The sequence below is a fragment of the Varroa destructor genome, unplaced genomic scaffold (genome assembly GCF_002443255.2).
Source record: "Varroa destructor unplaced genomic scaffold, Vdes_3.0 BEIS01000001.1, whole genome shotgun sequence".
In the NCBI taxonomy this organism is placed as follows: Eukaryota; Metazoa; Arthropoda; class Arachnida; order Mesostigmata; family Varroidae; genus Varroa; species Varroa destructor.
Window position 1 is genome coordinate 65829926 of NW_019211454.1, and position 27801 is coordinate 65857726.

General features: G+C 39.9%; 2 protein-coding genes and 1 long non-coding RNA gene across 8 annotated transcripts; 1 reads left to right on the plus strand and 2 right to left on the minus strand.

The window, feature by feature from the left end:
* Positions 1-1311: 1311 nt before the first annotated feature.
* Positions 1312-5864, minus strand: LOC147758989 (uncharacterized). 2 transcript variants are annotated; one of them, XR_015324582.1, is made up of 3 exons: positions 5653-5864; positions 4305-4477; positions 1312-3188 (listed from the first exon to the last, which is right to left on the minus strand). It is a non-coding gene; the product is annotated as an uncharacterized LOC147758989 (long non-coding RNA). The 2 variants fall into 2 exon arrangements; XR_015324581.1 differs by lacking the exon at positions 5653-5864 and adding an exon at positions 5069-5414.
* A 30-nt stretch (positions 5865-5894) lies between these two features.
* Positions 5895-17146, plus strand: LOC111243914 (large proline-rich protein bag6-A). Of its 4 annotated transcripts, none has more exons than XR_015324514.1 (11): positions 5895-6550; positions 7708-7749; positions 8340-8563; positions 9626-9837; positions 10189-10514; positions 10902-11069; positions 11505-12063; positions 12316-13658; positions 13762-14031; positions 14258-14984; positions 15404-17146. XR_015324514.1 is itself a non-coding variant. In XM_086984654.1 (10 exons), the coding sequence occupies exons 1-10, from the start codon at positions 6485-6487 to the stop codon at positions 14453-14455; spliced, it is 3408 nt and encodes a 1135-aa protein (XP_086840780.1). In that variant the 5' UTR covers positions 5895-6484; the 3' UTR covers positions 14456-15132. The 4 variants fall into 4 exon arrangements, 1 of the variants encoding a protein (XP_086840780.1); XR_015324515.1 differs by having other exon boundaries at positions 15407-17146; XR_015324516.1 differs by having other exon boundaries at positions 10189-10457.
* On the minus strand, positions 17074-27658 carry LOC111243934 (heat shock protein beta-6-like). 2 transcript variants are annotated; one of them, XM_022790302.2, is made up of 4 exons: positions 27029-27658; positions 20123-20305; positions 18951-19097; positions 17074-17899 (listed from the first exon to the last, which is right to left on the minus strand). In XM_022790302.2, the coding sequence occupies exons 2-4, from the start codon at positions 20303-20305 to the stop codon at positions 17699-17701; spliced, it is 531 nt and encodes a 176-aa protein (XP_022646037.1). In that variant the 5' UTR covers positions 27029-27658; the 3' UTR covers positions 17074-17698. The 2 variants fall into 2 exon arrangements, with proteins under 2 accessions (XP_022646037.1, XP_086840851.1); XM_086984725.1 differs by lacking the exon at positions 27029-27658 and adding an exon at positions 26706-26882.
* Between the last annotated feature and the right edge of the window lie 143 nt (positions 27659-27801).

Below are 27801 nucleotides of genomic sequence, written 5' to 3' on the forward strand. Positions count from 1 at the left end.
GGTAGCAAAGTTTTGCAATGAAATTATAAACTGGGGAAAACGAGGACATCGATTTCTAAAAAATCGTCCCCTCGAGTAAAAAAGCAATCAACAGGTTTGGTGGGGTCCCTTACGTGTTTAGGCATTACTGAAGTTCGTAGCTCTATTTAGTCGCACTTGTCGTGTGCTCTATGTAGTTGGGTGATCTTAGCAATGCCCGATTTTTTAACTAGACTAAAATGATTGGTCTCTAGGGAATTATCATAAGCTATCAGATAATAGAGCTTACGATGTGAAACAACACAGGCTTTTGTAGATACTGCGTGAAAAAAATACCACAGGCCTCTTAAATAAAGCTGCTATCTTAGTCTTGGATAAAGGGGCATCGTCGTAATTTACTCCGAAAGTGTTCAAGAACACTTGAAAGGCAACTGAACTGTCCATATTTGGAACTGCATATATTAAGTTACGAGTTGATCGAGGTCTATTTTGTGGGCATGGAAAGCCGCGGCTTGTCAACTATCCCTAGCATATAAACGACCCATCGATTTTTGTTGAACGGATGGGCACCGTAATTCACACTTTAAACACATTTAGGTTTGCGCTAGCGTTGTTCCGGAAACCAGACGTGACGTGTTCTTATAATCACAATAAATATTACGGATAATTTAAAGCCGGATATAACTATGCATACAAACGTAGTCCCTTGTCATACAACTTCAAAACACAAACTAGCGCTTCACTTCGTACCATCTGTTGGCCTTTATTAGCCTCGTAGGTAACTAATAGTATCACTGTTCCATCTGAGGGAAGCGCATAATTGATCTTCAACAGAAAATAAATGAAAACGATGTTACATTCAAGAGTTTTCCTAATAACGTTATTAATTAGATCCAGCAAAAGCTCCTGGGACTGCATTGTGGCATATGCAAATCAGGTGTTAGCTGATTTTTTTTTTACTTCTCGACTCCCTCTTCTCGGTGAGGAGTCCGTAGATCTGCAAACTCAAAAATACTCGCGAATATAATCGCCTCTCCACTTTGCGTCAGCCACATGTTAATACGGTAAGCCGGATCAGGCTTCAACAGCAAAAGGCGTTTATAAATCGTATCCTCTAGCCTGATTGAAAACGAAAAACTAACTTATAATTATCAGTCATTAACAATCATGTTTATCATACATAATACTGCTACTCTACTGCATAATGCTTACATACTATTAATCATAATTAACATATTGTTTTTAAAAAAGCTTTGCGTTTCAAGCAAAGCACTCGCAAAAAACGATCCGTTAGACTTATTCAAACACACGAAATATATATTTACCAGAGGACCGTATCATCTATAGTGGCTAAATCTACATAATCATCAAATTAGCACGCAAATTCAATTGTTGTAGCCTGCCTTTACTCTTTTACCGTAACACCGTAGTAATACCGATATCCGTTTGTCAACAGTCTACTTCTGAGCGTTAAGGTACGACTTCCGTAATAACAAAATAAAGTACCGAGTGAAATGTTACTGGTGCATTACTTATAAATGCAGGCATTGTAAGTTCGTGAACACCGGACTGAGACGGCTATGACGTGAGGTGGTAGGTTTACCTTGCTCCAATGACACCGCACAGAGACGGGCAGTTTAAATAAGACTTCTAAATTGTATTTTAATATATTTAAATCTTAATTAAATTTAATTATTTTATTGTGTTATTAAATTGAATTAATAATAATTACATTTGAGAAAAATACAATACGATAGTAGATTAATTAATATACTACAATATTCGATCTGCAAACTTTACGAATTGCGCATTGGCGTTGTCCTAATATAAAAGCTGAATACCCTTGCTTATCCAGTTCATTATGCATTGAACCTTCTGTGCTATTCTCTAGGCTCTGACGACCTAAGAGATTAGGCTAACTCCAGCAAGTCGTATTTCTAATAGCGCAAAATTTATGCACGAAATGTCGAATGGTTCTAACGGGGTTCTATATTCCGTGGGGCAGAAAAAAGTTTTTCGATTGTTCTTAGACTAACAAAAATACTAATTGAGATAGCTTAAATCGACGTTTACATGTTATCCTGGTGTTATGTTACTGAGGATTTAAAATTAAGATGAACATTATTAAGGCCTCTTGAACTATTGGGTGGTTTATACTGCCATTTAGAACACTCATTAATCAACGGTTAGTATGGTACCTTGCAAGAATCATGTACAATAGATAAATTTTGTCTGCAATACGCTCGCTCGGTGTGACAGGCATAATGTACCTATCCTGACAGCCATTTCTTAAGGAAAAGTCTAAGATCGTTGTTGTCTGATGATCCAATACATTGTACCAGCTTACGCCCAGATAACTAAAAATGCTACATTTCTAATTTTGAAAACAAGTTTTGAGCAAAATTGTTTAATGGAAATAAAGTACGTTTAGGCCCAAGTCTTTCGTGGGCATCAAGAGTAATCTGCTGCTACAAAAGTGTCAAGCAGTTGTAGCAGCTGTTACGGATTACTTCTTCGAACCCGTACCAGTACTTCTGAGAATGAGTCGCCCATTTTTACAACCAGGAAAAAAGCAGTCAATTTGATATTGGAATTCTATTGTTCTTGATTGAATCCTTGTTGATGAATGTTGTTACCATACGTAGGTTACACGAGGATTACGTTTGTTGTGTCTTACGAAATCCAACTTGATTATTTGAATTGTTTTACCGTTCTCGTACAATGCACTTCTAACGATTCCTGCTTTTTGCAAAAAATGGCCCAGTTGTTCATCAGAAATTCTAGGGTGATAGCACACTCAGTGACTGGCTGTTGTAAAAAGCAGTAGGAAAACAGAAAATCTGAAATTTATCAGAGTGACGAAAACGCGTATTTAAATACGTCTTAAGCGTTTCGACTGTCAAAATCTGCAAACAATTAAGAGATAAGTTCCCTCAAAAGAAACAAAGGAAAAGTTACATAAAAGGTTACACATTATTGAGCATTTCAATGTAAGTAGCAATGTTTAGAACTAGTAAGTCTAAGATATAAAAGGAGTCAGATATTCGTCTTTTTCCGGCAACATTACTTGCACTAGCAGATCGTCTGTACACAAGTTCCTTCTTTCAGCAGGCTTCAGTGAACTATGGATCGGTAATCAACAGATCCGCAGGATTAATGTAGATCTGAGATAGTTTCTAACCGTAACTCCATATAGCAGACGACGTGCGCTGCAAATAAATACCAATATTAAGATCACATCATTTCTTTGACCAACTACTTCAAGTCGGTCCATCCGCGTCGTGTACCGTACAATAATATGCTTTTCACGTATACATGCATATGGAAATGTTATTGTTGATATTTTCTAATAATTCAGTAAGGCAGCCTACAAAGAACCATGTAAGATAGGGTGAAACTACTAATAGACTTCGTGTTGGTGACAAGTGCGTTGCCATAGAGAAGAGAATTAGAATCAAGCAAGAATCCGCACACGAAAAACACAATGAGCGAGTGAGGCGGCGCAATAATAATAACAAAAAACAGTTTTCTATTAGACAGCTTCGTACAGAACATGAATTTGCATCTATAGAATTTGTGACTGTGTGTACCATGCGTAAATAGGTTTTAGTAATTGCAAGAAATCGCTAATTACGAGCCAGTGACTTGATGTTGTGTGTGACAATAGGAAGACGAAGCCCTTTGCATTACAGTTATAATTACTTTTTACCGATAGCCCCTTGAGACCTGCATACATGCACAATTTTTTTATAACAGTTTAAAAGGTATCGCGTGAAGGATGTTGTATGTTTTTTATAAACACGGGTAATAACCACGGGTAAAAGCCAAACCTCTAATTTCTATAATAGTGAAAAAGAAACAGGATAATAAAGAAGCAAATATCGCATTATTTAAGATGTTCGACATCTGAATGGGAGGTACTGTATACAAGTGACATCATATACTCGACGTTTAGATAATTGATTGCTTAAAAAAATTTCGTAATTTTCACGATTATAACTACCGCCTAAGTGACAACATGTTACGTTAAGTGAAAAATCAGAGTCATATCAACAGAATCTTGGGCGAAAGTTAAGTTACACAAACTTAAATATGGCATATATTCAGAACAGAGCATATTTTGATATGATTTGAAAGCATACTTTGTTTGCAGAAATTACAATATAACAGTAAAGAAAATACGTGGTATAGAAAAAGTTCCACAGGCACACCATATGCTGTACAATGCAACATTGAAACATAAACAAGCAGGTCGTAAGCAAAAGACAGAGGAAAGAAGATGTACAGTGGATATACGTCTTTTAACAATTATCTGAACCGCTTACCATTTAATGCCCTTTCAAAAAGCGATTCCAAGTACCAAAGCAGAAGTACTGATCTACAATGGTACACTACGTAACTTCTGTCACCATCATTGGTGCGTATGGGATAATGTTTGAATTTTCCAAGTGCGTCATCTGTTTTTGTTTATGCAGACTGGGGTCAAGCGAGAAAAAATCTGAAAATGCGATTTTTAATAAAATTCATTTATCGCTGAATTATTGCCCTAAGCTGAATGCCCAGATACCTCATATATTTATAAAGTATTGTGTGCAAATTAAGTACCAGGAGCGTTTGAAGAATCTCTGTCTTCAGTAAAATAGGTCACATTTATTTACGAAATAATACATACAGGCACCAGCAAGTAGTCCTACTTTCGTAATGGTTATATCAAGGCAGATCGTTCCTATTTATATTTTCGACTTCAGCTCTGATAAACGCGCAGAGAACCATTTGGAAGAACAGTTGTCTATTCTGAGATAAGTCAGGACCTTTACGCAGTATTATGCCACATCTTAGTCGCATCTAGAAAGACCCGTACAGCTGCGTTACTTCCAAGCTAGGAATATTTGTGCCGCTGCTGCTACCATGCTGAAACTGCAAGCCGCTGAAATCAAATTATATCGGCCAGCGAAGACGAAATCCGTATTGGCTATCTACGTACAGATCAATTTTTTCCACATACTTCGTTAATCAAGCTTTTGCGCCACGCTCGAATACTTTACCACTACATTTTTGGAAACATAATTACTAGTTATTGAGCTCTTACCTTTAATGAATAAATGATTATTGATACGCTTGGTGTGGAGCTAGCTTAGGCACATAAGGCACGAGCGAGCCCTTAACTCAAGCTTTAAATTGGTGGCTAACATAGAAGTAACCCTCAAAGTTATTTAGGTGTCTTCTGAATGTTTTAAAACTCCGTCAAAAAATTTAGATTGCAACTTTGAATTTGAAGCATTTTTTGAAAATTTTCTATGGCAATCTTTCGCGATAATATCTCTATCAGCATCGTCAACAAAAACACATCTTTCCTCGGGTTTACTTTGGACGCTTTCAAGAAGATATTTCAAGATAGGTAGCTTTTGGAACAGATTTACCAAAAAAAGGGTACCGAACAGTTAATAATATCTTATTGACATATTCCGCGCATTTTTTGAAAAATCTGGACATGTTCTAGGAAACTATTTCATCATTTTGGTGAACTTCGACCTTACTGTATTCTCTAACTATAATTCAAACCAATTTAGTAAAGCGATTTTAAGTTTGGACTCGAAAATCAACCTGCTAGTTTCACTAAGTGTATAGGTATAATTAATTCTAACCTAAAAATTTTACTTCCAAAGGTCTCACCTGTAATAGCATCGCGCGCCAAACTATTCGAACTGCTGTATCCCTCCGCAATCGCCATACCCAAAGAAGCGAACGGAAACATAGCCTACAACTGCGGCATAATGCACCTAGCACAGCCTCGAAAGATTTATAATATTCAATCTATGTTAAGTGATTACACTAACATTTTCTTAACGCACAGCAGCACGATACACAGTGCTGTCGTTGGCGGATCTAGCTGTTGGCGGTCATAAACCGCCTGACAGCAGACAGAAGCAAATGGGGACGTCTGTTTGCATGTTGTTCAGCCTAATACAGAGGCACCCTATGAAAAACAGCCATTGAACATAGTTCTGCTATCGCCATCATCGCTGTTGTGACGACAGTTGCTTCTTCATCGATTTCTACCGCTACGATCTCTACGATTGCCATTGCTGTCGACGAACATCATTTGCGATTCGAGAAGTGGGGGGAGCTGGTTGAACATTGTGGCCGTAGGATGCTTTTTAGTAGCGGTGCTGTTTGATTGTGGCTGTTGGTGTTCAGCTGAGGGTTTTGTGGCCATAGGCTATGTGTGTGTCTGAGCGATTGGATACTGAGCTCAACAGCAGCATTATTATTGTTGCTCTTGTTGAATCATAAATGGTTTTGTGAGTTCTATAAAATTTCTCGAGGATAGACAGAGTAGCCCTCAGCGACTACTGATAGAAAGTCCATTACATCGTTCAACGGCTCCGATATTTCTCTCGAGTCCCGTGTGTGACTAGTGGGTGAAAAGTTAGCTCGCGTATCGTTGAACAACTCAGAGGGCTATTAGCGACTGGTTTAGGTACCACTCACAGACGAGAGCAAAATGACGATTGATTTGACAGTGAAAACGTTGGATTCCAACGTATACCAGTTCTCAGTGCCTGATGAGGTAAGTGGATCGTTCTCCCGTACGATCAGAATACTGTATTTATTTAGACTTTAGGATAGGATATTAGGAAACGAGTGTGATGATACCAAACGAACATATAGGAAAACAACTTCAATCATTTGTTCAGCTCACGGCTGTTGGTATCGCTTTGTTTCCATAAAATCGACGAACATCATCTTTACAATTCCTGGCAGATAGAAAGATATATAGCCTTTGAGTTTCGTTGTGCGCTGTGCAATGCCAAGTGTCAGCAGAAATGGCCAGAATAAACATGCATGAGAAGGGATCGCGGTATAGGAAGCGTCTGACTAACACTGACTTACCCCATTTCTTATTGTCATATGTACAGCAGGACATAACAAAATAAATTACACAGTATATCAGTAATGCCACCTTAAGAAAACTGGGATACATTCCGAATTAAAACTAGGTAAGATTTCCCAAAGCACAGATAACACATGATGTAAAAATGTGTTCATCATATTTCGGTCTTTGTGCCTTTCCACTATATGTCTGGCTATTTCACTTCTCGTTTTTTTCAAATTTAGATTTTTTAAGTTAGTAACTTCTTGGTCAAAGTCTTCGTGCAGGCTAGCAATTACGATCGCCTACGCGTTAAAAGACACTTATAAGGAACCTACGTTGGCACGGCTGAGGCACTGATTATCTATGAAAATATGTTAGATATTGATTTGATGGTAGCTTTATCAGAATAGCCGAGAAAAATTCGAAAACACCAATAAGGATCTTAGGTTAAGGTCTATAGTAAAATTAGCTTCGTAGAATGACCTTTTGTTTATACATTTACATATATGTTCTGAGAAGTACACATAAAACAAAAACTGCATTATTTGTACTTTTGTTATCCGGTAGAGTCTTTTGGTTTACTCGGACTTGTTTTTACTTCTTGCCGACATCACGACAGTAGCCTGGTTCGTAGATAATTGCAGAGTGCAACTCTCTCGCACATATTAAGTATGGTTGTGCTAATGCACTACTTTGTATACGTTTCATGCCAATAGAAAATGTATATGTGTTTTCCTCAAGATTTAATTTTTGGTTATATCTGAAAAATAGCATTTCTTTTTCTCGATGCTTACATTCATGCTGCAATAATATAACTACAGTACAAATCCTGTCTTTTTTTACCATTACAGTTCACAGTGAAAGAATTTAAAGAGTACATCGCTCAAACTGTGGTAAGTAGTTTAGTTCTGAAAATTTTCGATATATATATCTATGTATGTGATGTAACACATATATGCACATGGCACATGTAGTCCCAAATTGTGTTAACTAACACTTCTCTACGGGATATTATTCCAAATCGATGTGTAAAGGGGACTTGGATTTAGATAAATCTTATTAAAATCATTTATAGACGGAAAAACTCGGATGAAGCATCATCCTAATCAATAACTTTGATTAACCTAAAATCTAAATTGTGGATTGAGCACTATTTTTAGCGCTTCGATCTGTAGAGGCTTACTGCAGATTACGCAGGAATTAGGTGTTTGGGCCGTGGAGCCGAATCGATCCATTGCTATAAATGGCTTGTAAATCTATTGATGTCCCCCCCTCCTATCATACTCAACTTTTCCTTCTGACACATTTAGGGACATATTTAATAATTTTTAATCGACGAGACTTGTATATCTCCCCTATGAAAATGTTATTATGCTAACTTCAATAATATATGTTCGTCTATGTGCGCGGTCGTGCGCGTGCGGCTCTTGTTTTTGTTGTTTTTGGTGTTCCTCTTCATCTTGATGATTGGACAATTTTGTAGAGCGTTGCCTGGGACAAACAGCGCATTATCTTCGGTGGCAAAGTTCTGCAGGACGACCACCGACTGGCGGACTGCAACGTTGCAGGAAAGACCGTTCATCTGGTCCAACGAGTCCCGCCCCCAGCTTCACGGGGGCCAGTAGCTGTCCCTCTCGATGACAGTACATCACGAAACAGCAATAACTCTCAACAGCCGTCACATGGAGAACAAAACCGCGTTCCCCTGTAAGCGCCGCATACCGCGTTGCCTTTTTCGAAATGAGCGAACAACTAAGAAAACAAACAAAGGCAAAGAACAAGTCGAGGCAACAGTTTCCTTCATTTTGTGACACGTCTCTATGTGCCACGTGTTCTAGTGTGGCAAAAACTGTAGCCAAAAGAAAATGTTTGCAACATTTCCATATCATTTCATGTGACTGCTGATGTTTTTAGAGCCAATCTAGGTCAGCTTAGGCTGATCACTTTGATCCATAGATGTCACGGTCACTCATATCTCCTGTGACTTGTTGATACCAGACCTGTGTGGGAAAAGTGTAACTGATATAGGTGTCCCACATGGCAGCATAGCAATTACTTTCCTCGTTTGGTAGCCGTAAATGGTGCACTTTGCCGAGTTGCAATAGTGTTTTTTTTGAAGCAGTTGTATATCTTTATTTTACCTGCGTACGGTCTGATGCAGATCTGGAAATGTTATTGGATTTCTAATTCACGAGTTGTGTAAGACAGATCGTCAAACCACATGTGGTAATTTATTCAAAGAATCACAACATAGTTGTGCGTTACGCATTGCTTTAAATCAATTCTATTGGAACATTTATTTGTTGACATTGGTTTGTCGAATGAGTCACTTCAACGCATATCGAAATGCAGCTGAAGATGGCAGGGATTAAGTGAACCCTAAGTGAGCACAATTGGATTAAAAGTTATTTTATTTTTATAGATGATTTTAACAATAGAGCTTTGTTTCAAAAATGTTTGTTCTAGCGTTATCCCTCTATGAGTGCAGACAAGCGACGTAAACATTGTGGCATACCTTTAAGACAGTCGAGAGGTGTTATAAGATTTGCTCATGATAATTAAGCTGTATATATGTTTACGTTCCTCCAAGCCAGCGACACTTTCTTTATTCCTGGCCTCATTCAAACTCTTTTTATACGTGGCCCATATATTGTCATTCTTCGTCGGCGCTGTCTACAATGAAATTCGAAAAAAAGACAACCGGCGCTTTTGTCCTTTCTGTAATAATCATCTTCTTTCTTTGCTTGTTAATTTTGGGCGCGCTATTAGTGAACGCGCAGGGAATAATGTCTACGTCGGAGCCTTTACTCTACCGCATGTGGAGGTCGCGGCAGGGGGTGGCCCTGGTGGAGGAGCCGAACAGCTTGAGCAAATGATCCAGCAAGTAATTTCATCAATGGTGGATATAGGTCGGCAAGCTACGGTTGTGTCACAGGGAGCCTCTCCAGAAGACAATAATGTCAACTACCACATAAATATCGGTATGTATAGATTCTGATAACCTTTCATTGCGCTGACACAGAACGTTCAAACCTCATGTGCTATTCAGCAGAGCTGGACGTCTTTGTTGTAAAGCGTGCGAGTTTCTTCAGTTGATTTAATAGTGAGATTTAGTAAACCAAAAAGTGCGGGTGCCATAAGTGCACGTTACTACACTAAAGTTTGGTAGGTCTCCTTGCAGCGATAGATTGTGATAAAACTACGGACGTCTAAATGTTGAAGCATGTGGTCTCATTGAGCGCCATCTAAATTTCCGTGCTCATTTTTATACTGTTATATTTTCATGTGTCTATGTATCATAATCTATTTTCATTTGGTTTCCTAATCCTTAGCGGAAATAAGCGGTCACCAAGAGGTGCATAGTCGACTTCTCGCCGTTCGTTCCTTGTTGCGGTTAGCGTTTAATGGTGTTAACGTCCTTGAAGGCCGTCCGCCCGAAGAGTATGCCGTGCAAAACCCGCCGCATCATGCGCAGTCGGGAGGCACTCAAAAAAGACAGGCTACTCCCTCTACCTCAACGGCTGCTCCGTCAGCATCTACAGCTTCGACATCTGCAACAGCGGCAGAAGCTCAGGGAACCGCTCCCCATGAGGGGCAGCAGGTAAAGACGGAGGCGGCTGTTGGCGATATCGAAAGTTCTGCTGAGGGCCAGTCGGAGGTTGGATTTCTTTTTTTTTTTTATTTCAAAGTTAATAATAGCTAAATTATTGATAGTTTGTTATATATGGGCTGTACAATTAAAGTTCTGATGCCTCTGAGTGTCATTAAGTGCATTTTCCCTAGAGCGATTAGAGCGATCCCTAGCAAGTTGTCCTACTTAGGTTCTGGATAACATTTCTTCTTTGTCAAACAGCTAAGCTTTTTGAAAATTAATAGAATTAATATATTACAAGGTAGAACATGGACTACATGTTTTATGGAGTTAGATTTTAATACGAACTCCATGTGATCACTCAAGTTCAGGTACGTCTTTATTTTTTTTATAACGTCAGTTTGAGGTGAACATTTTTGCACATTAATTTGCTTATCCTGGATTTATTTATAGAACCGGTCCAGAGGCAGCTCATCGGAGCCGTCACGAGATAGTCAGTCGCAGGCCGAGCGGGATCCGAGGCGCCCGCTTTCATTCCTCCTCCTTCATGAGTTGCATCCGACGAGACAAACTCTAGCACACGTTTACGATGAGTTGGACTATCTCAACGAACGGTTGGCGGTAAGCAACTTTAGAATATGTGTTTGACTGTATTAGGATATAAAAAAATATATTCCTCTCGATCGATCGAAGATCTTTCTAATTTAAAAGTTTGCAACCTGTGAAAAATAAGGTAATTGCAAATAATAACTTCTGCTGATCGATAATGAACCTCTCAAAATATGTGTGGACCCAGTCATTATAAAAAGTAAAACATCGTACCGTTATTTCGGAATTTAGGTGATTAAACTGTTTAGTTGTGATCTCTGTAAGATAAGAGGCAGGCTATAGGGTCGGTGCTTTGTTTTTCATGGTCGAAAAGGCTGTTAAGCAGACAAATTTAGTTTACCCATTCATTGGTATATGCGCAGCTTCTGGCAAATGTGAATCCTGTTGCACCTGACTGCTATATCGTTTACATAGCGAGGGCTTTCTTTTCGACCCCTTTTTTTGCAGCCATTCCTAAATCGTTATCGAGATCTTCTTCGACGGGAGACCTTGACGCCGGATGAAGTTAATTTGGAAGAAGCGCGCCGAGTTTCCTATCGTGTTGCCGAAGTGACTCACGCGATATCTCACGTACAGCATCTGCTTAGTGATCTCGAAATTGATCCACGACACCCTGCCCACCTCGTTGTGCGACCTTCAGGACCAGTACTGCCTGAAGGCCAAGTGTCTAGCCACCACATTGATCATACAGTTCCGATCCGTGCACAGATTAACGTCAACACAGTTGCTTTCCTTTCAAATGGAAACGGAAATCTATCCGCGAGTGGTGAAGCTCAGACCGGTTCCGGTCAGACGTCTGCGGGCCAGGGTTCAGGGATGACTGTGGCCGAAGCCGCAGCTCAAGCAGCCGCGGCGGCGGCAGCGGCAGCAGCTGCTGCTGGTAGGCAGGATGAATCAACTACTGCAAGTCAGCAGGGGGCTACAGGCCAGAGTAATAGCCAAACCGGTGGATCCTCTAATGAAGCGGACAGACCAAGTCGGTCCTTCAACCCAGCTGACTTCGTTCGTAAGTGCTTTCTAAACGTGGATAGGTCCGCCCAGGACAAAGTTTTGAATCTAACATTAAAAACATCAGTTGCTCGTGCGATTTATGCAATGCTTATTACTGCAAGTATGAAAGCCGGAAATTCACACTGCAGTTGCAATGATTTTCGGATAAAGTATACATATATGTGGTATCGCAAGGTTTGGGCTAGTAACATTTCCATACAAGGTCACGTGCCAGAAATATCTAGATATTTTTTATACAATTTTTCAGGACGTGTATCGAACGCAGCTTTTCGTAGTGTTTCGCGGGCTGCAAGCTCCAGTTCTAATACAGCTGGCGCGAGCGCTGGTCAAACTCCATCGCGAGAAGAGACAACGGCCAGCAATACAACTACAGGAACAACACAGACACCGACAACTGCAGGGGTTACGATGGGAGGGACTCGGGCTAGTGGAGGTTCTGCAGGAAGCGGCGGATCAGGCAGCGCTGGAACCGCGTTCACAATACCTACAGCCACTGCGAGTCATACAGGTTTACGGCCAACAGCAGTTGTACGTGAAGTATTTGATCCCTTTCTTGTCTGTGATTCGATCTTCTCGACTGTTGGGCGACGCATCGATCGTCATTTTGAAGGGCGAGTCCGATGGACCATACCACAAAGATCGTCGAGCGTTCCAGCCGCAACAAATCGGCGACAAAGAGATGGCGATATACCAGCTCCACCAAGAGCTCCTAACCAATCCAGTGGACCGCTTCTGGAGACTATTATGCAGAATTTATTCCCTGGCATGGGTGTCTTCCACTCGATGCCGGTGGCAAGTTTCATCAACTGGGAAGTAGGAGGGAACGACGGAGTGCAAAATGAATTTATCAATGATCTGCTAGCGACCATAGTGTCAACACTGACAACGAGCGATTTCATGGAAGTAATTTTACAGCGAAACAATCGAAGTCTTAACGGACTTCGAACACCCCTTAGAGAGTTTCTAAACCGGCGATTGCTTAATGGCGAGCCATTCACACCGCAATTGCTCGAAACAAGACTTGGGGCCTTGATCGATTCGATAGCAAGAGATATACCGGAGGAAACTCGAGAGGCTGATCTGTATCCTGATGTCGACCTGGTGGCCAGCCTTTCCGGTTTCCTAAAAGCCCGTGTTTTTGACCTATTTAAGTTTATCCTGGAGGCAGACGACGAACCTACATTTGGTGATCGTCTTTTCGAACATTTTAGTGAATTTGTGAAGGACACATTGTCGCTTATAGCCATGTGCTGCAGGGACGGCACCGCATCGGTCGAACGAATCATCGTAGCTAGGGCCAGGCAGTTTGAACGTGCAGAGAACGATATGCCCTTGGTGACAGCGTTCGTAACACAGGCTGGTGCACATCGTGAACACCTTCGTATCAATGAAAGCCTGAGGGAATATATTGTTATGAAACCAGCAGAGGAAGGCAGCGGCCGTCGAGCTCCTACTGCAACCGAAGAAGGGGATATGCCAAATCCTGATGAACGAATGGATGTGGACGCATCAACGCACGCGAGCATTGATGCCTCACCAACTAACCAAGCGATAAATGTCAATAATGGAGTTGCTGTGGAGCACGCACAGGTTGGTGAGCAAAGCTTACGTTGTAGTTTTCGTAAGTTGTTTCCAAATTAGAAAATAGACAACATTTGTGTAAAACGAAACTTTTTGCAATTATTGTTTTCAGGTTACTCTAGAATCACCTGTTAGTCACGAGGCAGCTCTCAGCGCTCTACGCGCAGCTGTCCCGGATACACAACCTTCTGCAGGGTCTGAATGGATAAGCGGTGTTCCCCCTGGTTGGGCACCAATTATTGCGAGAGACATGGGCTCCCAAAGTGCTGTACAAAGGCCCCTTAGTGACGCGTATCTGGCAGGAATGCCTTCAAAAAGGCGCCGACTCATGAAGCCAACAAGTCCTAGCCAGCTATCTGACGTCCCTGCATCCATTCAGCAGGTAATCTTTGAGCCAACATTAGTTTGTGTTTTTTGTATTTCCTGGTTGTTTTTCAAATTTGTTTCGTTATTTTTAGCAATACTATAGCGTGCACCAATCTAATAGAAAATAGGGCATTTAATTCTTACATAGTTTGTAATTACCCATGTCTACCTATTACATCGATACCGAGGTAGGTCAGGCGATTTTTACAATGTGCTCTTTCATATTCCTGTTGTTTTTTCAGGCAATTCAGCGTGCAGGCGTCCGGCCGCGAACAAGTGTAGACGCACTCAATGCTGACGTTCAACGGAACACAGTAGCGCTCCAAGATGCTTTACAAAGCAGCATCCGGGATGCGCTCGCAAGACGGCTCACCGAAGAGACGGTTGATTTCGACAAGGACAGATTTCCTCATGCTCACCGAATAACTAAGCCCAAATAAACTACACAATGTCACATGTACCCGTCACCTTTTAATTAGCACAACGCGAAAATTCGAAATCAATGACTTATGTGAACAAATTGCGATAAAACCAGAGGGAAAGCTACAGCTGAAAGAAAAACGTCAACAATATTAGACAACAGATACATCAATACTATGATAGAGCAACTTTTAAAAAAGTGGAAAAACGTGGCACCATAACGCCTCTTCAGGTACTGTCTCCTTTTTTTGGCTTCAAAGTAAAAGGATAATATCTTTGGTGATGATCGAAGCAAAATCATTGCCTGCAGTTGTAAAAGGAAATATATTTCGCCGAATAAATCCCATTTGCGGAACATATGAGTAAAAAATGTTGTCACTATATGCATGTGACTGTATCTTATACCTGCGGGTTCTTACGGCAAATATAGCGTCATTCGGCAAGCCGGATATCGGAGGCGAACTGGAGAGCGAAGTACAGAGAACAGTACGTGAAGCAGTTAATAACCAACATACTTTTGGTTGGAAAGATCATGAAGATGATTAAAATGTGAGTAATAAGAAGTATGAGTGATAGGGTAGAAATAGCCAGTAATAAAGAGAAAGGAGTGGAGTGATAAAACGAAAATGGTAAAACAATATATTACAATATTAATGATCATTATAATATAATATCAAGAAATGTGAAGTAAAAACTATGACCTCGTACATTTATTAAACAGAAGACAAAAAGCTCTTTTTTTTTACGGGACTACTGTATTTTTTAGCTTTGACGATTTATTTAGTGTTTCATAAAATACAAACATGAGATATAAATGTGAATAGGTGTCGTCACCTTCTTCGTAATGAAAAAGAGATACAACGTTCTCGCGTTGTGCATCTAGAGACAGGCATTGTGGTACAAAAAAAATAGTTCGCAAACATTTCTAGCAGCTCTTTTTAACTTTTTTTTTTTTTATCTAATTTCAGTAGTAGTTTTTACGTGAGTGGACCCGAACCGCCTAGGATCTCGAATTGTAGAAGACAAAATTTGGACACGCTTAAAGCAGCCAATGTGCTAATCACGATTGTACCTTAGATCAAGACCAGGCTGCGCTCACATAGCATGAGTAACAGCTCATTTGGATGCCTTCAGTCACTTCTGTATAGATGTGCGGGCTTCTAAATACACGGAAATTGTGCGGTCCTGAGTACCCGCGCACAAGTGTTTGTTCGTCTACGACAGTTCTATGTTCTTCGGTTCCTAAGTAAAATATACCGCAGTGTCTGAGGGCGCTCAGTTTGGTTCTGCAATGCATGCATCTATTGCTAAATGGTGTGATCTTGTGTGTCGATAGAACATCTTTTAAGCATTTACTGGTCCATTTGCTAGCCGCCGTCTTCAGAACGGACGTTGACGACTACTAGAGGGGTCTTTAGTGAGGCCTAATACCTTCTGTCACTGGTGAGCCTGTCCTTTCCCTCTGCGTGAAACTTTCTCTCCGATAGAGTTCCGTTTGTGCCTAATGCTGTGCGATATTACTTTTCTCCACTCTAAAAACCGATCAATACGGTCAGGTTTCGATAGTGTAGTTACTAGCCCTTCCGTTGAATACAGTGAATATATGAAGTATGAAAGACCAAGAGCTGTATCTAACAAGATATCTAAGCCTACAATGTATATCGAGAGCCTCGTCTATTGCGAAGAAGTGCCTATCAGCTCAGTGAGGATCGCAAACACCGTAAACATCTATCACGATTTCGCTGAACTGATGCAGAACTGCCACTTCTTTTGACTGGTACGAATGCGTAGCATCGTCTAATCATTTCTGGCGAGTGACAGTGAAGACCAGAGCTACACCATTCCTAAACACGCTGCCATGGTCACAGTTATGCTGATCGTTGTCCCTATAAAGCCAGTTTTCATATTGACAGCAGCTGTGATGGACCGGTCTAAGAGATAGAGGTTGCCTATGTGGTGAATTCGATACTTCCGTAATTATATTAAAATACAAACTGTGGTAGTGCATATAGGTTAGATGATATCGATCGCTTATTGACCTACAGCGTAATAGATTCTGACATGCAAACTTTAGTAATAGAACGTAAGAGTCTTTTAAAGATCTGTTCTCTGTACCACCTCAAATGTATTACAGTTACGAAATGTAATAAATTGCACTAATGCTGTGAGCAATTCACCTCCAAAGATTTACACTTTAGCAGACTAGCTATCAAGATCTCCAGAAAAATTCTGTAAAAGCGAGGTTCCCAGTCTTAACCATCAGTACCTCCCGTTATATATAATTTGTGATTGGATAATACTATTAAATTGTCAGATGGACCGAATTTTCATAATTGTTTAATCTTGATTGTATCTAAAGTTTCCCTGAATTTTAAATAAGCACCGTATACAAGCTCACCACGGAGAGATTTCAACAATATATAATACATATCCCCGTCATCGCTGATAATGCAAATTACGCACGCTGGAGATAAATCTTAAGCACATTATGAGCAGAGCATGTGGAAATTTACACGACAGTCGAATGTAACTGAGCGATGAACTGACATTGAGAATTAAAATAATATGACTACTAACAGACAGTTTGCCCTTGAGAAAAAATCAATCATGTGAGATACATATATGGAATAAGATAAAGTTATTCAAACGAAGCGTTTATTACAGCGAACTAAGCAAATAAATACAAGGCACAGCATCTATTGCCTATACAATAGTAGCGTAATATGTTAGTTGACTCCAGTTGTTATGTGTGTGTAAAATACATAAGCCTAAGTGTTTGCTAATTTTTTTAAATGTAAAGAAAAGAAGTCTGCGATTTAATAGCTGAGTTATCGTTGTTCCGGAATAAATGAAGTGTGTCATTGCCTGACCGGCAGCAACATTACGTGATGCAACTTTGTGACGTACTACGGTAAAATCCGTTGTGAACTTAAGCATTTTGATATGAACAATCCAGTCAACCATTATGGACCACGTGAGATTATTGAGTTCACATTTAAGAGAAAAACGAAATTAGAAACTAAGAAAATTGCAATGGAATAATTTAGTTTTCTCAATAAGAGTAACTAATATAATTGTTATCCACAGCGGTCAAGTGTTATTTTTGTTTTTCGGTCAGTGAAGCTTCATGTAAAAGTTTAATAGAAATATCATTACTGATCTATCTAACGACAAGCATCACCGTTATGTCTCTGAAAAAATTTTATTGTCTTTAGGTACGTGTACTGTATTTTAGACCTAGCATCTCCTGTTGTACACAATTATTAGGAGGTCCTAGATGTTTCGGTAGACGGTCCTCCAGGTCCTGGAAGTGCAGGTAGGGGTGCCTGAATCGTCAGAATACCGTCCTTGGAAAGGTTTGATGTAATATGCGCTGGGTCGAGACCCCGAGGCAGCAGAAACTCACGGTTGTATTCACGATACACGGACTTGGTATCAGATTTTTCTTCATGCTTTGCGCTTACCTAAGAAGCCGTACAAGAACACGTATCAATGGAAATTTCGGAAGCCAGAGTCCTCTACCTATTTACGGTTGCGAAGAAAACATTTTTATTCGACCCTTCACATTGTTTTAGTGGCCTGCTTACACATAAGAGACCTCTAATTTTTTATTCTTAATATATATATATATATATAGATAATTTATCTATTATTATCTAATGAAATTGAATCATTAACAAGCACCGCAAACTGATCTATAGTGCATCCGTTTGTTAGAAAGATGGAGTTTGCGTTTATTAATTTACGATGAGGAACTCCCCTACATATCTATTTGATGTATGTAGTCTTTACCTGTTTTGCTGGTTTATTTTCTTAATTTGTTTACCTTAAATTTTGGGCGATGAACTTAACATAGACACGTAATGTAAATATTGTAAATTACTGCTTAGTTACTAGTTCTATATATATATTGAGAATATTGGAATAGGTTGCTCATAGTAGCGGCTAATTACCAGACATGCTTTGCACTATTGAGTCGCAATAACAGAGTTAAAAAAAACATGAGATGTTTGCAGGCTAAATATTGCCGTGTCGCAATAAAATCTGTAGAACATTAAACCTGTTCGTTTTAAAAGCCTGCCTTAGAGAATTCGTAGACAAGTAATAATAGCACGGCGCAATAATCAATCTTACATAACACGGTTACTCACGTGTTTTGCTAATAGATCAGTTTACGGGGATATTGACATTTTTAAAACCCCTTAAGCAAATAAAATTAGAACATTCCTAGTCAACTTTGTCAACCTTCTACTTAGAAAAGATCCAATTCCGTATGTAGTAGAATGAAATTTAAATGTTAAGGAGGAAAAAGTTTACGTGTAAATATTTTGTCTGGTGAAACAAGCTGGCTGGGGTGTATATGGTGCTTCTATCGTAGCAGGCTTTAAGGCTTAGTTAAAAACTTGCCTGAAGACCATACGCCCTCGGATTATGGTTTGTATAGCACACTTTATGATGGTGTGGGTCGATGTTTGTGAGGAGCTAGATGAATAAAGAAACAATTGCACAACGTACCTGTAAACGGTGATCAACGGTTTTGACAACGATCTCCTCGGGAGCATATTGTGAAACATCAAATCGAAGTTTGAGCTCCTTGCCGCCATTGGCATTATCTTGGATCAGGGGCGATCCAATTCCGTTTTCAGGAAACAAGGTTGCAGGCTAGAGATGGCATTCAAGGTAAAGAATGCGATCAAGCATTATACAGTTTTGAGTTACTATCTGTACCACTAATATAGAGAAATTATAATCCGAGCTCATAAGCTGATTTAGTGATCATGTCCTGGATCGCCGTTCGTAACAACGGGCGACTATAGCGAAACGATCTGCATACGGCTGCTTTTAAACCAAAAAGGCAACACATCAGTGTTGTTTTTAATAAGCAGCAGTTACCCGTGTCGTAAGCTGAATGAAACTTTCGTGCAAACTAGTATCATGGCTTTGGTGCGTGTGTAAAAAATAAGCAGTGTCTTATATATTATAATAATAATATTATATATATATTATAATAATATATATTAAATAAATATATATATATTGTACATAATAGCTTCGGCCACTGAAAGCAGAATAATATATAATAGGCAGTTGGTGAATTCCCTATTGCCACGAGTGCGGACCTCGTGCGCGATTATTGCAGCGAGCAAACCCATATACAAAAATATTATATATGGTTAATTTCGTAGTGGCGACAAACAAATGTTTTTGGGTAAAATATCCATATATATGAGTAAACGTCACAAGAATTGGTAAAAAATAGAAGCGATCTTAACACATGACGCGAACACAAATACACACACAAACTTCCCAAAAAGAAACAAAGTTCTTCTCACATACATTCTGTGATTTAGTAGTCAGTTTAAGAATGGCAATAGATACACTCTGAATGGTAGCAAAATAAAAGTCATTGGGGGGTGGAAAAGGTAAGAAGCCAACCATGTCAAAACATTCTGATGATAGGACTTTTCTTGCTTGGTAATAACCCGTGTTCGTTTCGGTAGACGATAGCTGGTTTAATTTAGGGTTGTGGCCTCCAGTATACTTGCACCCATTAGTCGCATAGGTGGCAAGATACGCCTCGGAAATTCTCGATTTTATTCTGCTTTGTCATCTCGGGGTGTTGCAGTTTTGATACGATCACTTACTCAATATTTTGGGTATCAATCTAAGGAATTTACCATACTTACAATGCCTGGGACGATGGAATTTATGAATATATTCCTTTCATGGTCAAGCACCATCGAGCGAAAACGGGCCATTTCGTCTTCCATCTTACGCATCTCCGACTCGAATCGTTCGCGAATTGACGAAAATTCATTATCGAGTATTGACATCTCGTTTTTTTCGATAGGTACTTGACGCTCAGACATCTGCGAAGTGACAAAGGACAAGATCATGCATTTGTAAAAAAATGCTTCAAGCATAGAAACTACGCTCTCCAAATGTATGCGTCAGAAAAATGTTACGCTTTACTGATAAATCCGCAGGTATGAAGGCGTGTATTGGGGTTACTTGAAATCTTCAGACGTCCTAGCTGTGCAATTCCGAAGTACTATCCATTAATAGCAGAAAAAAGCAGACAATACTGATGGTTATTTTTGTGTTAGAAATCTTAAAAAAATTTGGAGATTTTTATAATTTTAGTCAACACAAGTTAGGTTATGCAACAAACAACCTTACTAAAAAACATTCAAACATACAGATCAGTTTCATAGAGTCATACAACTCAACCGAAAATTCAATACTATAGATACATACTATACATGCTTTTTAAGCAAATGGTTTGAAAAAAATATTAGTTTGCCTATAATTTTTACGAGTGCTGAAAGTGATCGATCAACTTGGCAGCAGATGCACCCATATCTTATTACGGTACGATTGGCACGAATCAAACTATAACAGCTATATCCACTAAACATGTCGAACACATGAAAGCTAATAGGCTATAGCAATGAGCAGTGGCCTCCTTGAGATACGTCGTTCGAAGCTTTTAGGCATATGTCATAATGGTGCCATTTTCTTCGCAGTTTTTTGGTCGCTCATTTCTATAATTGCGAATTAAACGACATTTGCAAGAAATACGATTTGGTGAAACTTTGACAGTGATCTTTCTCGTATAAATACGCACCAGAACGTCTCATAGACTAATGTGTTGTTTGTTCGAAGAAAGCGCACGAGCCGTGCTTGAAGCTCATAGAACACATGGAAGACGTCCAGCATTCTACATATATACTTACAGGAAATAAACACCAACAGTTCTCTGCACGCTATTACTAACCACTGGCATAAACACGTGCCGAATTAATACCGCAAAAAGGCAGTTCTGCCTCTTCAGAAATGAATTCAGCCTGCAGGTCGGTTCTCAGCATCAGGTATCTAGTCAGTGAATCGTATATCATGAGGGACTGAGTGACATTATCGTCCGAAGCCAGGCGAGAAGTCATACGCAGTAGTGCATTGCAGTCACAAACAGCCATATATTCAAATAGGCAGGCATCGAAAACAAACGTGTGAACGGGTCAATCTGGGTGAACGACGTCAATGACAATCACAGATGCGCAAAGCTGGCGTCGTTCGTTAGCCTAATATCATAGTGCGAACTTTGCCGTCGTACTGCTCGGGCTAAAACGTACCTGCAGAAGTAGATTAGGCCTATTCATAGATTATTCGACTTTTTAGATCGACTCGAGTTGCAGTTAAATTCGCTAAGTACACTCGCACACACATTGCTTTTTATGATAGATATGCCTAGGAAAAGAACAAGTAGTACTTCAAATGCTACTTTAAATTTACTGGACTATTCTATGCATTTAGTGCGCCACTCACACCATACATTTATGACATCGAAGTAATAAGTCTCTGGCATGGCAAGTGACCCATCTTCTGGAAATACGCGTTACTTAGATATTATGGCTTGTCCTTGAGCAGAATCGTGAGTAAATTACTAACTGATTGATATTACTGAACCAGTCGGAAACGCCAGAAAACGAAGGCCAATAAAGCGATATTCGAACTTCTATAGGTAATGTTACCGTAGTGGAGTGAGCAGTCGTCTAGGGTTTGCCCGTACGGCATTCTAAGTTTACTGACAAAAATCTATTGCCCAAAGTGCAATCAATCAATCAGGACATAGCATGTCATGTAGGTACGGTCATTGACCTACTAAGTGGGATCGATCCATTCACCAGGTTCAATAGGTTTGTGGAAATAGTATTGTTTCATGCAAACGTACTTCACCGTACAAACTTGTTTCACAATGTTTTGCCCGAATAGAAAAAAATAGTGCCTCGGTGTCAAAAATCCATTTTTTTTTTCGTTTTTTTTTAAGAAAGTCGAAGGGAATTGAAAAATAATCGAAACATTGATTTAGAAAAAAACTAATAGCTTAGGCCGCCAGATAAGAGATCTGAGCTGAATAAATATAATAGGCAATCGAGCCAAAAATAGAGCGAGATAGGGCGAGAGGCGGTTTGCTTCAAGAGCTTTAACGCATACACTACAGCTGGCACGAACAAGCCTTGTCATTCGTTGTAGTAAATATTGTAAAATGTTTAACGTATTTACATGATCATGTCTATTACCACTCCACGCTTCAATGATGAGTATTCATTTTGTATGTCAACCACATATGCAAAGACGTTTCTAAAGGACTCTAGCGTAAAGCATGTAGCGCAATCGCAATACTTACGAGATTAACACAGGTAATTGCGTGCCTAATTTAAACCCGTTAAAAGATTATCCCCACGATCAAAGACATGACTACGTTATTTCATCACAACCTTCATTCGTAACGCAAAGTCAATGTAGTCGATTTGCGTACAAAGCAGGCAGAAAAGACACTCTTAGCTTGACCTTGCATCTGAGCCAAATAATAATTCCAAATCGAGAAAAGGACTTGTGGGAATTGTGCGACGTAGAGATCATCATAAGAACATCAACGATGCGCCAGCGGAGGATTTCGTTCTATATCTCAACATTGGGCTTCCGTTCAAACAAGTCTATCTCGTTTAGATTGCGATCTGAATGTACTGTAACGGTCTGCATCTTATACTTAGTCCACCCCAAGTTATTATCTTGGTTAAAAAAAGGAGCGAACTGCGAATGCGACAAGAGTAATATATGTATATATATATATGTGACAGGAGAGCTGAGTGATCGGGGTCAAGCTTAGCATTGCCACCGGCTGATATTAAAGAAAGACTCACTAAGCAGTTTCAGGTGCTAATGTTGCGCAGTATTCTATAGTATACTCTGAAAATACATTTTGCGTGTCGCAGAGATGCCTCTTTTTGTGAATGTATTTTCACTCATTAAGGGCGTTCTCGCTTTATTATCCTATAATAATTAATTTATAATAAAACTTATCCTCAGGATAGGTTATTACAGTTAGCACAAAGTGCCTTATCAGAGAAGGTTTCCTTCGACTACAAATTAAATCGCTATCCTCCTTATAACTTGCACCCCAAGAACGATCACCCACCGAGTGTATTTGATCGTGATTGGCGCCCAATAAAAATGACAGAACGAAGACAGAGCCCTGAATGCCTACATGCCTATTTCAGTTTGCTACCACCGAGTACAGTTGTGCTGTAAAACTGCTTACTTCCAATACAAATGGCATCTCATTGCTGTGACTAATCATTTCAGGTATTTCGCATGGAACTGTTGCTGTTGCATCAGAGATTACACCTGTAAGCCGCCACTAGGTCGCAGGGCTGCTGCAGACGTCGTAGGCTTTATCGTCGCTACTGGAAAATGCCACGGCAAGGCCGAGGTTAATGTACAAACAAGAGCAGCTGATGCTCCCGCCGATGCTGCTGACAGCGTGAAGCTAGGTAGGCAAACAGGCGAACTCAAGCAAAATTATCATGGGGCTCACCAGCTGACGTTGATAACGTCATCAGAAAACCTTCGTTCGACAAAGCATTTCGGTAAGATATGTTCACCGCATTCTGTAGCAGGCCACTGTAACGCAGTTCATGTGTGAAATAGAAAAAATGCCAAATGAGAATGGTACAAAATAGAATGAAGAACCGAAATGCGCAGCTAATTTGTAAAGCACCATATATTTTTTCAAAGCAGCAAGCAGAAGGGAACCCTTCCTGCAGTGTCTCAGTGCACTATGGTTCGCAGATGCGCAGAGCAACGGACGACAGAATAGAAAAGAAAACAAACGATGACCAGACCATTTCCAATTTATTCTGCTCAGCAGCGGTACGCATTCTGGTGGTGCGATGTGTGTCCTTAACGAACACAAAAGTTATCGATCGTGACAAATGATCGATGCTATCGTCAGAGGTAGCTGAGCATGATGGTCGCCGACGAAGGACCAGGACTCAGACGGGGAGAGATGTTGATGACGAAACTCATCGAGACGAACCTTTTCTCGAAAGTCTTATTAAAAGCTCAGCACGCGATGCATAGGTTTCGTCTTTCGTTACTATTAGTTTATCTTTAGGGAAGAATGTAACATAGCTACTGAATGACAAGGAGTCAAGCTATAGTTGACCACCCATATTTTACGGATATAGTTCTAGCGGATTATTAGGCTTAGGTCACTTATTGGTTATGAAGTTTCGAATAGGTTTATCTCCAAAGTTACCCAACTACACCTTTAATATTAGAGGTAGACCTGTATTTATGCGACGAAAGCCAATAGCTGAACCCGTTCTATGTGATAATATCTTACGTAACTTCCTTGTTATAACCTTATGTAAAGTTCCGAAAGAGCATATCTTTTGTGGAAGCCACTCATTCTTAAAAACAAGCTTGTGCTTGCTTACTCGAAGAAGCTCGAACTCTGGTGATATTTTCGTGCTTTTTCACCCCTAGCGCTTGTATGTATGATTGCTGTTATCAACCTGCATTATTATATTGAACTTCTGACCTTGGCTTTTACAGCTTCGTCGGACAGGTCTTCTACGCCAGATGGCAAGAGGTAGTAGTTCTAAGGGTATGTCAAACGCCTCTCTAAATAACAATAGTTAATAGTGGCACAATGCCCATAGATTGTTGAAAGACATTGGCGAACAGACAACTACGTAATGAGACAATAATTTTTATGTGTCGTGAATGTCTTGCTTTTAAATTTGCTCAGCATGCAGATGAAAATGGTGGCATTATACTTCTGAAAGGATTCCTGCCTGATATACTATGTCGCCTAATCTAATGCGAATGAAAACGTATTAAACGTCAAAATAATTGATATATTAATGCTTATCAAAAGTGAAAAAAAAAAAAAGAATTGACGCAATTGCAAAACAAATAATAGTGTTCAATCCACTTAAGACTGAATGTCTAACCCACTGAGACACTTAATTTTTTTTGTTATCTTTACTTCCAGAGCGCGATCCTCTAGCCCTGAGAGTGGACAGATGATATAGGAATGAACTGACCATTATCGTAAGGAACAGTTAGTTAAGTTAGATAAGCTATCTACAACAGTAGGATTCGTTTAAAAAAATGATAGCCACTTTTTCTCCTCGCTCTCCTAATTTTGCAAATTTCACGGGGACAGTCGGTCTGATTTTTTTGAAAGAAGATTGTTCAGATCGATGGTGATGATGATGATGATAGGGTGGCATTGCAAATTCGCCCATATCTTCTTTACCTTGCATACTCCTTTTCGGAACAAAAACTCAACCCAACGGAATGGCCATGTTGGGCAAAAAATGGTACACTACACCCTCCGTGTTCTGAGTTTTACGTCCGACACCGCCGTTCGACAGGCTCCTAGCGTGAAACCACGTGTGCCTCGAACCTCGAGCATAACGTATCCCTACATACTACACTACATTCAGCTATCGGATACAATGAGTAGACCGTATTCATTTGTGTTGGATAAGGTACGATTCGGTGATGCGGTGTCATCGTAAATCATTTTAAACGTAATATTAACACCAACTACAACAAGAAACACACTCACATGAATTGACGCGTTTTTGTAACAAACCACACGCGAAAAACAACGATGATATCATAAGGCATACAGGTGAAACTAGTCACTAAACTATTACCCTATAGTAGTAAATGTTTGAAAATGTGGTTTCACATAAACAAGTAACGCTTACCGCTGTGAGGTCGAGTTCCAATTATACAAACACCTCAATCACTTTGACAGGGCGAAAGGTGAATTAACGTCTGTTCCCCCTACAGCGTTTTGTAACGGTAGCTGTTCATGGTTCTTGACTGATACGTTGATGGAAGGACTTCCAATGATACGATGCCAATCACTCGAATCAGGGAAAATTGCGCTCTTTTTGGTCTAGGTCCAAATACGAGTTGGTGCAAAGGGGAACTCAGTACCTTGTGCCTTAATTGTCCATTGAATAATCACTGCTCATATCATGTCAATTTTACCAAGGAAATATCATGCTGCAGACGCATAACGTGATGATTTCTGATCATCGGCATTTGTCAATGATCGATTTTACCACATTGACAATTGCAATTGACAAGGTGTTGAAGGGTGCAATCAATCGTGTGATACCAAGACAATACGCATGGATAGTTTGGCATTCGCTCAAAGAAGTATCAGTGAATTGTAATTCTGGCCTTTTGGAAGATAGAGCTCCACTGTGGTCTGTCGCTGTAGAGCTCTATCTGTGGAGAAAGGTATCAAACGATCATATGAATTCATTGATCGTCATCGTAAATCGCACAAACCTGTTTCTTACGTCTAGAGCGCTTCCTAAAAAAATATTGAAAGTCTTCTAATTGATTATTATTTTGTCAATATTATTAAGTTTATGTTCTTGAAGTTTTTCTTACCTGACAGTAGTTGAATTTTCGGAGATATACGCAATCCACCAGTGATACCCATAAACTTACAACGAAAAAAATCATCGTAGTCTACCTACGCTCATTTTTCAATTCACTTGAGAAAAATAGTCGAGTACCTTATGAAGACCCGCCTTCGGCACACACTGTGCAATCTAGCAGAATGAAGCAGATTATCAATCCATGTAGTTAAAAGTAAAACCACAAGACTGTAACAGGGTGTGCAAGACAAGTGCTGCGAACCGGATCCAGTATGAAATTAATACGCCTGCCTATGCCGTTTATTCCAATATTTTTTTTTGTAAATCGCTTACCTTGCCAACTTGCGCAGTCGTTCCTATACTTGTTTATGATTTCCCTGGCTGATTCTGTAAGGCCTGTGTTGACGGCTATCCAGACACTTTCCAATCTCAATATACGTTCGTTTATATTTCCGCTGTTCGCGCACTATACTTCTTTGATTTCTTACGAGTCGATGCAGTAAAGTCGCAATGGCTTGCGCGTGTTGTGGGCCTGCCTGCCTGCCTGTGCAGACGTGTTAGACTGTTGCCTGGCACCAGTCAGATCCTGTGCCAAGATAGAACCTCGCACTCACACCTTTTTAACAGCTCCGCTCACCGCCAGATAGGCAAGGAGGCAAGACACATACTCTAGGGTGAAGCGAAAATTACCTACAAGGCTTTCATGTGCTTCGAGATAATGGGCAATAATTTTAACAGAAAAGGTACAAATTGTGTAACTTCCACTTCGTCAGAGTATAGCTGTCTAACTAACCTCGTTCTTGAAAGTCTGACTTAGCAGTATCTTAGAGTTGAGAAAATTTCGTTGAAAATCATATATTATTACCATTAATAACAGGGCGTGTTTTTGTCATTAGAGATTATTATACTTTAGGCTGATGCAGATGATAGGCTGATTGATCGTATTGATATTACGTGTAAACCGGCTAACTATGATTGATCCGCTGTTTCAGTAAATGCAAACCAAAACGACCAACTATTTTGGCTCGGTAGTTTTTATCGAATCGATCACAGGAAGTGAAAACTAGTACGAGTTAAAACGGTATAAAGGTATTTCTTTAAAGAAA

Coding starts and splice junctions, on each gene's coding strand:
- LOC111243934 (XM_086984725.1), bottom strand. CDS start 26,780: ATGATTTTTTTCGTTGTAAGTTTATGGGTATCACTGGTGGATTGCGTA. Junction 19,098..20,122: donor ATTCCATCGTCCCAGGCATT/GTAAGTATGGTA, acceptor TGCCATCTCTAG/CCTGCAACCTTGTTTCCTGA. Junction 17,900..18,950: donor CCGTTGATCACCGTTTACAG/GTACGTTGTGCA, acceptor ACGGCTTCTTAG/GTAAGCGCAAAGCATGAAGA.
- LOC111243914 (XM_086984654.1), top strand. CDS start 6,485: ATGACGATTGATTTGACAGTGAAAACGTTGGATTCCAACGTATACCAG. Junction 6,551..7,707: donor AGTTCTCAGTGCCTGATGAG/GTAAGTGGATCG, acceptor TTACCATTACAG/TTCACAGTGAAAGAATTTAA. Junction 9,838..10,188: donor CAACTACCACATAAATATCG/GTATGTATAGAT, acceptor CCTAATCCTTAG/CGGAAATAAGCGGTCACCAA.